Below are 12,263 nucleotides of genomic sequence, written 5' to 3'. Positions count from 1 at the left end.
GTAGGCCCTATGTCTTTGAAATAAGAGCTATGAATTATCATTTACGCCGATGGTACCTAAAGTACCTAACAATGAGATGAACACGCCACGACTGTGACAAGATAAGTTATTGATAAGGGATTTAGATATCGGATTGTTAAAGTTAGTTCGCAGCGTGCATATAACACATGTTTTAAACATGGGTGTAACACGCATGACTTAGTGACGATGGAGGCGAAATCAGTTTTTAGCGGGCTACCTCGCTGGTTTATGTGGTTCCGGACCATATTTGGATGTAGGGTAAGTTTTTTTCTCCTTTTAAAATATGACTTGCATGTCAAAAGAATGCTCGTAGAGCATGACGTTGTTCGGTACCGGTAGCTGCTTTTAGTAAAGAGATGTAGACCATCAGGATCTCTAGAACTGTGTCGTATGCATAATTATTAGACCGCAGTTTGAATTCTGATCCTTGTAGTGGTGTTCCTAGGCTCCTAGAATCCCGATGTTGCCAGGCTGATAAGTGGTGCCGTAACCCCTACCAGGCCCTTTGAATTTCCCCTTTAGAATTCTCATACATTCGCCATCGAAAAAATCACACTTTTCACAAATCGGACTTATTTGAGTCTTAGCGAGCTCTTAGCGTAATAGAAATGGCTAATTAATATTGGTATCAATTAAAGCACGTTTAATTACCTTGGCAATGGTGAGGGTGTTGACTAAAGAATGGTTAAACATTGGCAAGCTGCGCGCAATACAGTTGAATCGCCCGCAGCACAACACACGTGGAGTCATTTTTGAGTTCTAGTCAGACCTATAGTTTTTCTATTTCATTGTTCAGGCTAAGGAAGAAGATGCCACAGCAAAAACCCGTCTCATCGAGGTCGGCGCGCCAACACCTGGCAAGCGACACAACGAAATCAAAACGTCTCGATACACGCTGCTTACTTTCGTGCCCAAGAACCTGGCTGAGCAGTTCCGGCGAGTCATACATATTTACTTCGTGATAGTTACCATCATCTCTTTGGCTATCGGTAAGTACTGATAACAAAAACTGTGTGGAGGTGAGGAGTTGGGAGGGGTCATGTAGGTAACCTAAGTACTCCGGGTTCTTTTTGAAATTATAATAAGTATACTTACTAGACAGCATATTTGCCAAATTTAGAGGGGGCTAACACAAAATCGTAGTTTTTATTTGGATTTTTTACGACTTTCACACGGAAAGAAGAACAAATCACACGGAAATTAGACTACAGCTACAGGGTGATTCAGAAGACGTGAGCAGGAGCAACATTAGGCATTCAGTAAATTATAAAAAATAGCAGTATAAATGGTAGATACCCATTGTAGCAGACAATTTGCATTTTACGCGACTAAAGGATGAGTTACGTTAGACCAGGCCGTGTTCGGGCCGGGCCCGGAGCTTCCGCGGAGCTTCGTTTTCTATCGAAAGCATCACATGATCACTGGTCATCTGTTATAGAAAAGTAAGCGCCGGAATCTCCGGCCCGGACACGGCGCGGTCTAACGTGAGTCATCCTTTACTTGCCGACTTTAAAGCTAACACTCTCCAGCAAGTATTTCAATTTTCGTGGAGACTCTTGACTCACAACATTTTACAGATAGCCCAGTGTCGCCACTCACAAGCATCGTGCCCCTCGCCTTCATGGTGATGGTTACGGCGGTCAAGAGCGCCTACGAGGACTGGCGGCGGCACAAGAACGATGGCCGTGTCAACAACCAGATGGGTGAGCCAAAATATTAAGTCAAGTACCTACTTGTTGTAGTGAGACGACTGAAGCAGCATCACAAATACGAACGTTTCCGAGAAAATACGGTGGGATTTTTTTTTCATTACCTATATCTATAAAGCTGAAATAGAAGTCATATATGAAAGTCAAAGCTACCAAGGCCTACAAGGTGCTAATGGCTGGAATCGAACCAGCGTCCTCTGCATTTGCGGCAGATACAGAATGGTCACACGGGTCACGGTGACACAGGTCGACTTTTCACAAGTAATATATGCAATCTCCTAAGGGCTCACACGGCGCCTTCTGGCCAAACTTGGGACAAACGGCCAAAATGCCTATATGAAATCAGTTTATAATTTATATAATGTAGTAGTTTTTCTACTTGAAATAAATAACACTAATTTAAATATTTTTATAAATCTTACCCAACTCCACTGTTCTTAATGTAAACCTATTATATGTCCGATAATCAATGTATCTTCATTTCCAATTTTAATTTCAGTGGAAGTACTTCAAGAAGGCAAGATCAAAGAGGTTCGCAACTCCGCCATCTCTCCCGGCACCCTAGTCCGGGTGAAGGAGGGGTCCGAAGTCCCGGCAGACTTGGTTCTGTTATGCTCTGAGGGAGTCAAGGGCAAGTGTTTCGTGACCACGGCTAATTTGGACGGGGATACGAATCTGAAGACGCTGAGGGTACCGCTACCTCTTGTGGGCTGCACTCCTGGTAAACAAAAAACTTTTATGATTCTGAGGAGGTTTCTTGACGCTTAAATTATTTAAAAGTTACACTTAAGGATGACTCACGCTAGACCGGGCCGTGGCCGGGCCGGAGCTTCCGGAGTTTCGTTTTCTATGGAAAGCATCACGTGATCACCGGGGCCCAGGAGAGGCATGGTGCGGGCCCGGGCCGGTCACGTCCCGGAGCCTCCTGACAACCCGGAGACTCAATTTTTCTCTTCGGGTGGTATTCTACTAGTTCAAGATCTTTGTCCGATGTGCATTTTGCGTCTCACTCTCTCATAAAGCAAAATGTGAGACGCAAATACACATTCGACTAAGATTGGACAGATGCAATATGCATGCTCGGCTGGCCCGGAATATATTTGCCAAAATAAGAAGGTTGCAAAACGTCATAAATCTGGGGGCACGGCAGTGCCCCCGCCAAGTCGAGCGCGAAGCAAACACTGCCGTACCATCCTTTACTGGAACCATTTCGCCGCATTTTCAGGGCCCTATTTGAGAACCTCTGGATAAGACCAGAACGCAGAAATTTTCGTCATCCAGTAAGCTATAATCACATACTTAAAATCCAAAATTTCAAGTCTGTAGGTCATTTAGTTCCGAAGTTAAGCGAAAGCAAAGTTTCGCATTTATGACACTCATTCATTCACTCACTCATGATCATCACAGTAGAACTAGTACTTCCCATAAACTCAGAGAGCTGAAATTTGGTACAGAGTTAGGGTTTAATGGCCACATAAAGAGAAAACCTAAAAATATTGCAATATCAGTCACGTTTTAAAGATCTAAGAACTGCATAAGTAAGTTTGTAATCCCATATAAATATATGATATTACAAAGTTACTGTTGCAGTTCCTACAAATAGTAGGTAAAGGTACACTACGATGTGAGTATGAATGAATATATTATGTTTAGTTATGATATGTGTATACATAGTATGGGTATGAGTACCCGAAAAGAAGGACTGCCTACAAAAAGAGATGATATCCCATCAAAAACATTACATGTAAAAAGGTGCAAGTCTCGCAACGCTTTTACTACAAAAAAGTTTTGAGATGTAATGTGAAACCAAGTCGGTTATTTTAATTTTTAATCATTGCCAGGGGGTGTTAAAACCGTATCAATAAGATATCTTTAATTTGTATTAACACCCCCTGGCAATGATTAAAATAACCGACTTGGTTTCACATTACATCTCAAAACTTTTTTGTAGTAAAAGCGTTGCGAGACTTGCACCTTTTTACATGTAATGTTTTTGATGGGTTTAATTGTTTGTTAAATAATGGTTAAATATGATGGTACGAGTATAGCTAATTCGTTACTTGGTCGGTTTATAGTCGTTTTGGTTCGTTATGGGTTCTAATTTGATTTGAGAATGTGTCAGAAGGCGTTGTGGGACTTGTGGGTGTCATAATGGTAGGAGCCTACACCACTGGCACTTAGCCTATTTAGCTTGATAGCTATCAAGATTGTGATGGAACGTCCATAGTGATATTTTTAAGGCGATCATAAGACGACATCGCCAACCGTGACATTGCCATCCAATTAAATAGGGCCAGTGTCCTTTTTTGCTCCGAGTTTTCATATTTCTAAATCTTTTTACCTTCTTTTACAGAAAATTTACCTCAAGGTTTACACATAGAAATACCGAATCCGATAGCAGATCTGTACACGTTTTACGGGAGGCTGGAAATCCCTGGGATAGACAGTCTACCGCTCTCAACTGATAAGCTGATGTTGCGTGGATCTAGAGTCTTGAACACGGAGTGGGCTCTAGGATGTGCAGTCTATACAGGTTGGTTTAGTAGTTAAGTAAATCTATTTAGATGCTAATTGCCAACGCAAGGAATGAGAACTATCTTGATTATTAATTCTGCCAGCTGAACACCATTGCCAACACAGAATTGAGACAGTCGAGACTCAAAAAGAAAAACCTGATATATTACCCGGGAGAAGAGAAGTTTTTCTGAAATGTATTTGATCCAATTTGCAAAGGTGGCAACACCAGCCCTAGTAGCACGGTCGCATTTTTATCATTTATCACCATGCCTGTCACGTTCTAACAAGTATGTAAGTGAGAAAGTGACGGGCTTAGTGATAGTGGATAAAAATGGATCCGTGCTGAGCCCGCTGTTAGAAAAAGAACAACTAAAAATCCCTTCACCAATAAGTTCAGATAACTATTCTTCTTTAAATGTGTAACTCCAAAGACTAAAATGTAACCCTTTCAGCATTGAAGCAAAGACTTTGGTCCACATTACGTGAAACAGTAATGACCAAATATATGGGAATCAATAATATCCGTGTTTCAGGGGAAGAAACGAAATTGGCTCTGAATGCTAAATACGTCAGCAACAAGTTCTCCTTCTGTGAATCCGCCACCAACCGATGCCTCTACATTTTCATCGGCATAATAATCTTACAGATAGCAGTCTCTTACATCGCCAAGAGATATATCGACGTTAACCAACAATCCATAGATCTATATCTAGGATTGGGCGCCTCATTTCCGCAACCATTTTCTGGTGTCATGCAAGACGTGTTCTCTTTCTTGCTGTTGTATTACTATATCATTCCAATGTCGCTCTTCGTTACCATTGAGATGTATAAGTTCATTGGTAAGTTTAATTTGACATTTGTTTAGTCACATGTTAAACATAAGGTTTTTGTATCTTTGTGTTTTTTTTTTAATAGTTTAACCTATTATAGTTTTTTTGTAATTCTACATTTAGAGACTTTATACATCTCTATGTAATACTTTAGTTTGATTTGACATTTGCGGCTCAGATGTATTTTATAATTGCTGATGTGTTTTTTTTTTGCTTGTATGTAAATTCCATGTTGACGTGTAAAAGTGCCCTTGTAGCCTATTTGCTGACTAAATGTTGATGTCTGATGTAAGGTCGTCTCTTTCTCTCTCGTTAGCACGTGCACATTTTTCGCTTGTCCAGCCGCGTCTAAAAGGCAACTTGTCCAATTTTTCACAAGTTAAGCGCTTCAATTTTGGAACGCCTATAACCTATCTTGAGTTATAAATCATTGTATACAGATAAGAATACATGGGTAATTATAACAAACTACTCTTCAGGTGCCTTATACATAGGATGGGATGAAGACCTTCGTTGTAAAGAAACTGGTTTAAGAGCACTTGCAAACACCTCCGATCTAAACCAAGAACTCGGACAAATCGAGATACTCTTCTCCGACAAGACGGGAACGCTTACAAAAAACATCATGACTTTCAAAGGTTGTTCTATAAAAGGAAATGTGTACGAATACGAAGAGAGGAAAAAGTTGCTATACGACATAAGTACTGAAGAACTGGTGGATACCGGGCAGGTCAGGTTTAAACTAATAGAAAAAATGTTAATTGTGTGATGAAACTTCTTATTAAAGAGACTGATAAGTATAGATCGTTTATTGCAAAGTTAACCACCGACTTTTCTTTCAGGCAGATATCAAATTATTTTTCTTGATTCTCGCTCTCTGCCATACTGCACAGACTTCCACGGCAGACATGCGTAAACTCAGTGAATGGATTTCAGGGTCAAGCAAGCAACAACCCAAGAACCAAATTAAGTATGTGAAAAATGGTACAATCCCCAATGGGTTTCTACATAAATCTTCGAGGGACATGATGAATAATATCTATAAGACTAATGTTCAGTACCAGGCTACCAGTCCGGATGAGAAGGCTCTTGTTGAAGCGGCGGACAGATTTGGTGTAACATTTCTCGGAGAAGAAGGAAACAATGTATTCGTAAAAACTAGAGAAGACACTGAAGTGTACGAGAAATTGGAATCGGTTGAATTCACTTCTGAACGAAATAGAATCTCTGTTCTTGTTAGAGATAAAAACGGAAAGGTAAACATGGAGTTTAATAATATTTGGTAGATACTCCTTTCCAACAAATACAAAGATAATTACGTTGTAAATGTTTCTTCAACGTTATTTTATGAATGAATATGAATTTAACTCGACCATTACTGAAATTTCCAAGATTCTTCTAAAATTATCACATGCTTGTTTTCAGATTTGGCTATTCTGCAAAGGGGCAGAAAGCTCAGTGTTTCCGCTTTGTCAAAATAAGGAAATGGTTGATAAAATAAACCATGATATTTACGCATTTGCTATTAAGGGGCTCCGGACGCTTGCCGTCGCATACCGAGAGATACCCGAAGAGGAATATCAGGAAATCCGTGAATGTATGTATTTTAAGATGGTTTGATTCTAGGAAAAGTCAGTCCATCCGTTTAATACCTACTCCTCCAAATTAAAATCAGATGATACGAGGATTTATAGACTTGTGAAAGAGCTTGAGGTTTACTTGCAGAATACATTATTGAATTTTGAGGTCACATAAAATCTTTTTATGTTTACTCAATTAATAATAAACTTTATTAAATAAATAAATTAACAGTTAATTGTACATTAATAAAGAAATAAACTAACTTAACTAAATAAAACTAAATTAAAAGTAAAAACTAATACTAAATAAAATTTAAATAAATCTAAAAAAAATACCCCTTTGGCATGGTGCCGAGGACGCTGGCAAATTGTATTTACTAATGAATTCATTTTAGGAATCTTTACATATAAAATATTTTCCAGCAATAAAAAAACAAACTGTAAAGAGTATTGAAGAGCTAGAACAAATAACGCAACAGTTCAGGATATTAGAGCGTGACCTGATCCTTCTTGGAGCAACAGCAGTAGAAGACTCTTTACAGGATGATGTTGTTGAAACAATAGCGTCACTGCGGAGTGCTGGCATCAAGTTTTGGGTGCTTACTGGAGACAAGGTGAGATAGTAACGAACTGCTTGACTCCTATAGACTGACAAGTAGCTTAGCCAAATAAACCATACGAGTAAATTATCAAATGTGTCCAAAATAATTGTGTTGGAATCTTTATATGAAATTGTAATAGAAATCAGAATGATAATTAAACTTTGGTGAGACATATTTTTTTAAATATTTAGATCACAACGGCTAAACTCATCAATAATCAGAATGAGTTGAAAAATAACGAAGAAAGAATTTTGGTACGCAATTTTTAGGTAGAAACAGCATTGAATGTAGCACAATCATGTGCCTATATTTCGGAAAATACCAAGCAAATATTCATCTTAGGCGCGAAAGAAGAATCGGATATAAAAGCCCATTTAGAAGAATCCAAAAAAATTGCAGACGAGGGTCAATCAATGGCGTTGGTTGTAGATGGAGTCAGTATCAACCAGATTCTGGAGAAGTCGGTAGAAGCAGATTTTGTCGAAGTTGCGATGAAGTGTAATGCCGTACTGTGTTGCAGAATGTCCCCGATACAAAAAGCGAAGGTATGTACCTATCATTACCTATATAATTTTTTTTATAAACTAACCATCAGCCTTGTCAATACACAATAGATACACTCGTTAATTCGATGAACTTGTTCTAGATAGTTAAATTAATAAAGAATAGTCCTGGTCGGCCGATCACAGCGGCGATCGGTGACGGAGCCAACGACATCTCCATGATTCAGGCGGCGCACTTAGGCTTCGGGATCATCGGCAAGGAGGGCCATCAGGCTGCGAGGTAGGTATAGCACATTATTTTAATAAATTCGGAAAAATTCAAAGGGCGAAGTAGGTGTATCTGTATCTGATTAATACAAAGGATTATGAAGATCAGATAGATGAAATCTAATCCTTGAATGTTGAGGTTCAGACCAACATTCAGTTCAAGGGGAGAACTGTCAGAATTGTGAACTGAATAGAACTATTGTTACCCATCTAGGCAAGGGGAAATGTAAATAAATAGCCTGGAGGTATGAAATCTTTTAGAATTATGATAAGAGCTGTCTTCTAGAATATATACCTATGCCTTTGTTAGAAAGTTGATGTTTATATTGAAGTAAGTTGATGTAATCGTTGTTGATCGCTCAGCAACGAAGATCTTTTTTCCTAAATAAAGATTTAAAGAAAAGGGAATAGGTATTAAAAGGGGATTCAAGCACGACTCTCTTGCTTTTTTACAGATCTGCAGATTACGCTTTCACGAAATTTTCCATGCTGAAGAAGATTCTACTGGTGATGGGTCATTGGTATTACCAAAGATTCGCCACTTTAATACATTACTCGTTCTATAAGAATCTAGTTCTAGGAAACTTAATGGTAAGTAAACTAGTAATGGATCTACTACAGCAGTTTTCATTGCCTTTTGGCTCAGTTAGTTATATGTTATCGCAATAATTCAAATATTTCCAGCTAGCTTTTGCTGTTAGCCTTTTGCTAATGGCTTAGGCGACTCCATTGGCAATAGCTAAACACCAACTTTTTTACCATCAATATTTTGATAACCATTTGTTACTAAGATACTGTTTTTTTATGATCTGTTATGATTAAAACTGTTGCAAACATTACTATCAATGTCTTGTTTCTTCCAGTTGTTCTACCAAATAAATGCCGCGTTTTCTACTCAGTCGATATATGACTCCATGTACCTGACTATATACAACTTGTTCACGGCACTGCCTTGCATGGTGCTCTCCGTGACCGAACAGAGGTGGCCTGCAGATTTACTTCTCAAGTCAGTTTTAAGTACAGTCAAGGGCTTTTATTGTTACTAAAAGCCATTGATGGTTTTTTACTTTATGTTAGAGATTTTATAGTGCAAGTACTGAACAATCAAATTAGCTTGAACTCTAAATGGATCATCCATTGTCCATGGCCATACAAAATATTACACGGACTGTGGATTTATGGTTTTAGCTAGACATTAATAAGTAAACGAGTAAAGTTTATAACCCTCATTATGGGAAGAACCCCGAAATGAGCATAAAATGGCAGCTTCACATGTAAATAATCCCTCAAAGGCATAAGTTCGCCTGTGTACTTCTTACTATTTTTTTTGTTATTTTTAATATGTATTTTTGTACAATAAAGAATTTACTACCATATACTACTACATAATTTTAGATAGTTAAAGCTCGTAATTTTTTTATTGTATGGCCAATTTATTTAAAGGGAAAGAAGAAGGAGTAAGTTTTGGATCCTACCGACTGCGCCATTTAATATTAGTATAGGAATGAATTAGCAATAGAGTTGTACCGTTCTCGAGAACGTTGTCCCTTTTCTCGAGAATGTTCACGCTTGAGAATATTTCCCATAGTAAATTGAGAATGTTCTCGAGAACGGCACAACTATAAATTGGCAATCATTACTTGAGTGTGGGCAGCGATTCATATGTCATAAATAATGCAATCGTCTGCGTCCAATTGCAGGAACCCGATGCTGTACAAGGTCATCAGTAAGAACAGCCTGATGTCCTGGTCGCGGTTTAGCTGCTGGATGCTAGCAGCTGTGTACCATTCTGTGGTCATTTATGTAGCTGCAGCGTTCGCCGTGGGTGACGCAGCCATCAGTGCTGACATGAAGCCTGTGGATCTGTGGTAAGCTGTAGCCCTCTTCAAGAGTGTTACTTGTTGTGAAGAAATAGGTATTTGCGATACAAGTGCGGAAAGTAGGAAATTCGCAACGAGTCATGATAGAAGGGTGTGTTTTAAATCGACACGATTTGCGAATTACTTACCCATTCACACGTGTATTGTTTTACAGTACATATGGCCCTTTAAACTTTCGTCATAGGCACGAGAAGTGCTCATTCCCGCACATGTGCGAGAAAGAAGCACCATATTTACTGTAAATATTTTTTGTCATGTATCCGAGGTGTCGATAATAGAAAAGCCAATTCGTATAAGTATTTAATAAGCTAAGATACCATTGACTCTTTTTCATCATAATTATTATAATCGTTATGGGCCCAGCACGGTAGAAAAGTAGGCACTAAACAAGGAAAAAAAAAAGTTAAAAATATGTAACATTAAACAGTAGAGAAGCATAATGTGCACGACTCCATAATCACGTGAACGGTTTTATATGCTATATGCTTGATTATTATGTTATTGTTTCAGGTCTTTCGGAGGAGTACTGTACCACCTTTTAGTTCTGATTGTGAACCTAAAGCTGTGGCTGCAAGCCCGCTACCATACCGTGGCTTTAGCCGCGAGCGTCGTATTTTCCGTGCTTGTCTACGTCGCATGCAACACCCTGTATGCTGCTATTAATGTGTGAGTAGAATTATGGAATAAATAAATTAGATTTGTATTATTTTTTTGTAGAAACAGGTACCTATATAAGTTATAAACTGAAATAATAGGTTGTCATACACGAAAGAAAAAGTGCCTCAAGGCTTTAGCGCGTAAAACAAAATCGGGTTTTTTTATCTGCCTCTCTCTGTCGCTCGAATTGCAAGATAGAAGAGTGCGGAAAGAGAAGAGTCGTGGAATGTAAGGTGCCCGATACATTCCACGACTCTTCTCTTTCCGAACAGACTCTAAAGGCAATTATTTTACCTGTTCCAGAAACATCCACGGTTCAATCCTCGGCACGTACACTCGCCTACTCGCTTCTGTCACATTCTGGACCCTCAACTGTCTGGTCATAGTCGCTACGTTGGCACCGGATTACTTGTACAGATATCTTTCCGATAGGAAAGGAATGAGATTTGAAAGCAACTCCAGAGAAAATGTGTGACCAAAATTAAAAAAAAAAGATTGTAAGTCTGGCCATTACTCAACAATAGGGTTGGCAACTGTCATAGGTTTTGCCTGCCTCTAGTTTTGTTCTATCCAACCTACGACCAGCCAACCCATTAATCAATAGGGGTAGCTGTTAGCTCGTACATCTCTTTAACATATAGAGACCGTATGTAGCTAGCCAGACACTATATTAATAAGTTTGAAACACTTCAAAAACTGAATATATACTTCATAAGCTTTAATATTATGACCAATAAGTTTTCGCAAAGCTCGCTTAAAACTTATTATAAATGGGTTTTTATTGTATGTTATGTATGCACTATGCAGTGAGCACTCTAAGGCCCACTTGCATATGGCTAATTAGTCTAATTACCTATTAGCCGTCAAGTTTTAATATCGTAAAAACAAAAATATTGTTGAGTTATTAAAATTGTTTTATTTATTGTTATAACGTATCTAAGGGAGTCTTACAAAGGTTCTTCGATATTTTGCAGCATCCTCCTTACTCCAGGGGTCACCAATTCGTTTTTTCAGGGGTCCGGCCGAATCTTAAAATAAAATGACCATTGCGGTCCGTTTCTCCTTGAGTTTATTAAATAAGCAAAAAAATTAAATAGGACGCGCTATCCGACATTTGTTCTTGATAAACGTTTTTTGGTTACGCCCCTGGGCTCTGTTTTTTTAGGACGACATTTATTTTCTAATTCATGCTCGGCTTACGCAGCGTACTACGTAGGCGAACAACACGCGAACGCGAAGCGAATCAATCATGAATCAATCCTTTGATACCTATAGAAGTGTCCTACGTGGGCGATGACGCGATCTCGTTACGAACGCGAGTTGGTCGCCGGGTACTTGCGAACGAGAGCCGTATCTACCACCACCCTAAGCCCCCTCCAGACTTGTCTAGACTATGTACGTGAATCGCGGCGGCGCGTAGCCTTGATTTGCGCACGAGTGTGGAGAGAGCTTTAGAGCGCACAAATATCATCATAAAATTAAATATAAATTGATGAAAAAATTGGAGATTGGCGCCAATTTATTTTCTGATCATCCCGTCTGGACTGCCTTTAATAGCCCTAACAAACTCTACCGTACCGTTCAAGATCACGGTGCGGTGCGGTAGTGTGTGATGGCTTTAAAACTATAGTTTGTCAAAGGACTGTCTGTCTCATTTCAAACATAGAGAGAATCATACTATCTTTGTCTTACTTGTT

General features: G+C 38.9%; 1 protein-coding gene across 1 annotated transcript; it reads left to right on the top strand.

Moving 5' to 3' along the window:
- Positions 1-207: 207 nt before the first annotated feature.
- Positions 208-11,046, top strand: LOC134662617 (phospholipid-transporting ATPase IF-like). The gene is made up of 17 exons (XM_063518893.1): positions 208-279; positions 797-1,010; positions 1,599-1,724; positions 2,230-2,451; positions 4,084-4,263; positions 4,781-5,086; positions 5,557-5,807; positions 5,920-6,333; positions 6,503-6,674; positions 7,081-7,271; positions 7,529-7,804; positions 7,906-8,042; positions 8,485-8,620; positions 8,893-9,035; positions 9,730-9,897; positions 10,420-10,575; positions 10,870-11,046. The coding sequence occupies exons 1-17, from the start codon at positions 208-210 to the stop codon at positions 11,039-11,041; spliced, it is 3,336 nt and encodes a 1,111-aa protein (XP_063374963.1). The 3' UTR covers positions 11,042-11,046.
- Positions 11,047-12,263: the final 1,217 nt, after the last annotated feature.

The sequence above is a fragment of the Cydia amplana genome, chromosome 1 (genome assembly GCF_948474715.1).
Source record: "Cydia amplana chromosome 1, ilCydAmpl1.1, whole genome shotgun sequence".
Classification (NCBI taxonomy): Eukaryota; Metazoa; Arthropoda; class Insecta; order Lepidoptera; family Tortricidae; genus Cydia; species Cydia amplana.
The sequence above is the reverse complement of the archived record's forward strand: the minus strand, read 5'-3'. Positions and strand labels throughout refer to the sequence as shown.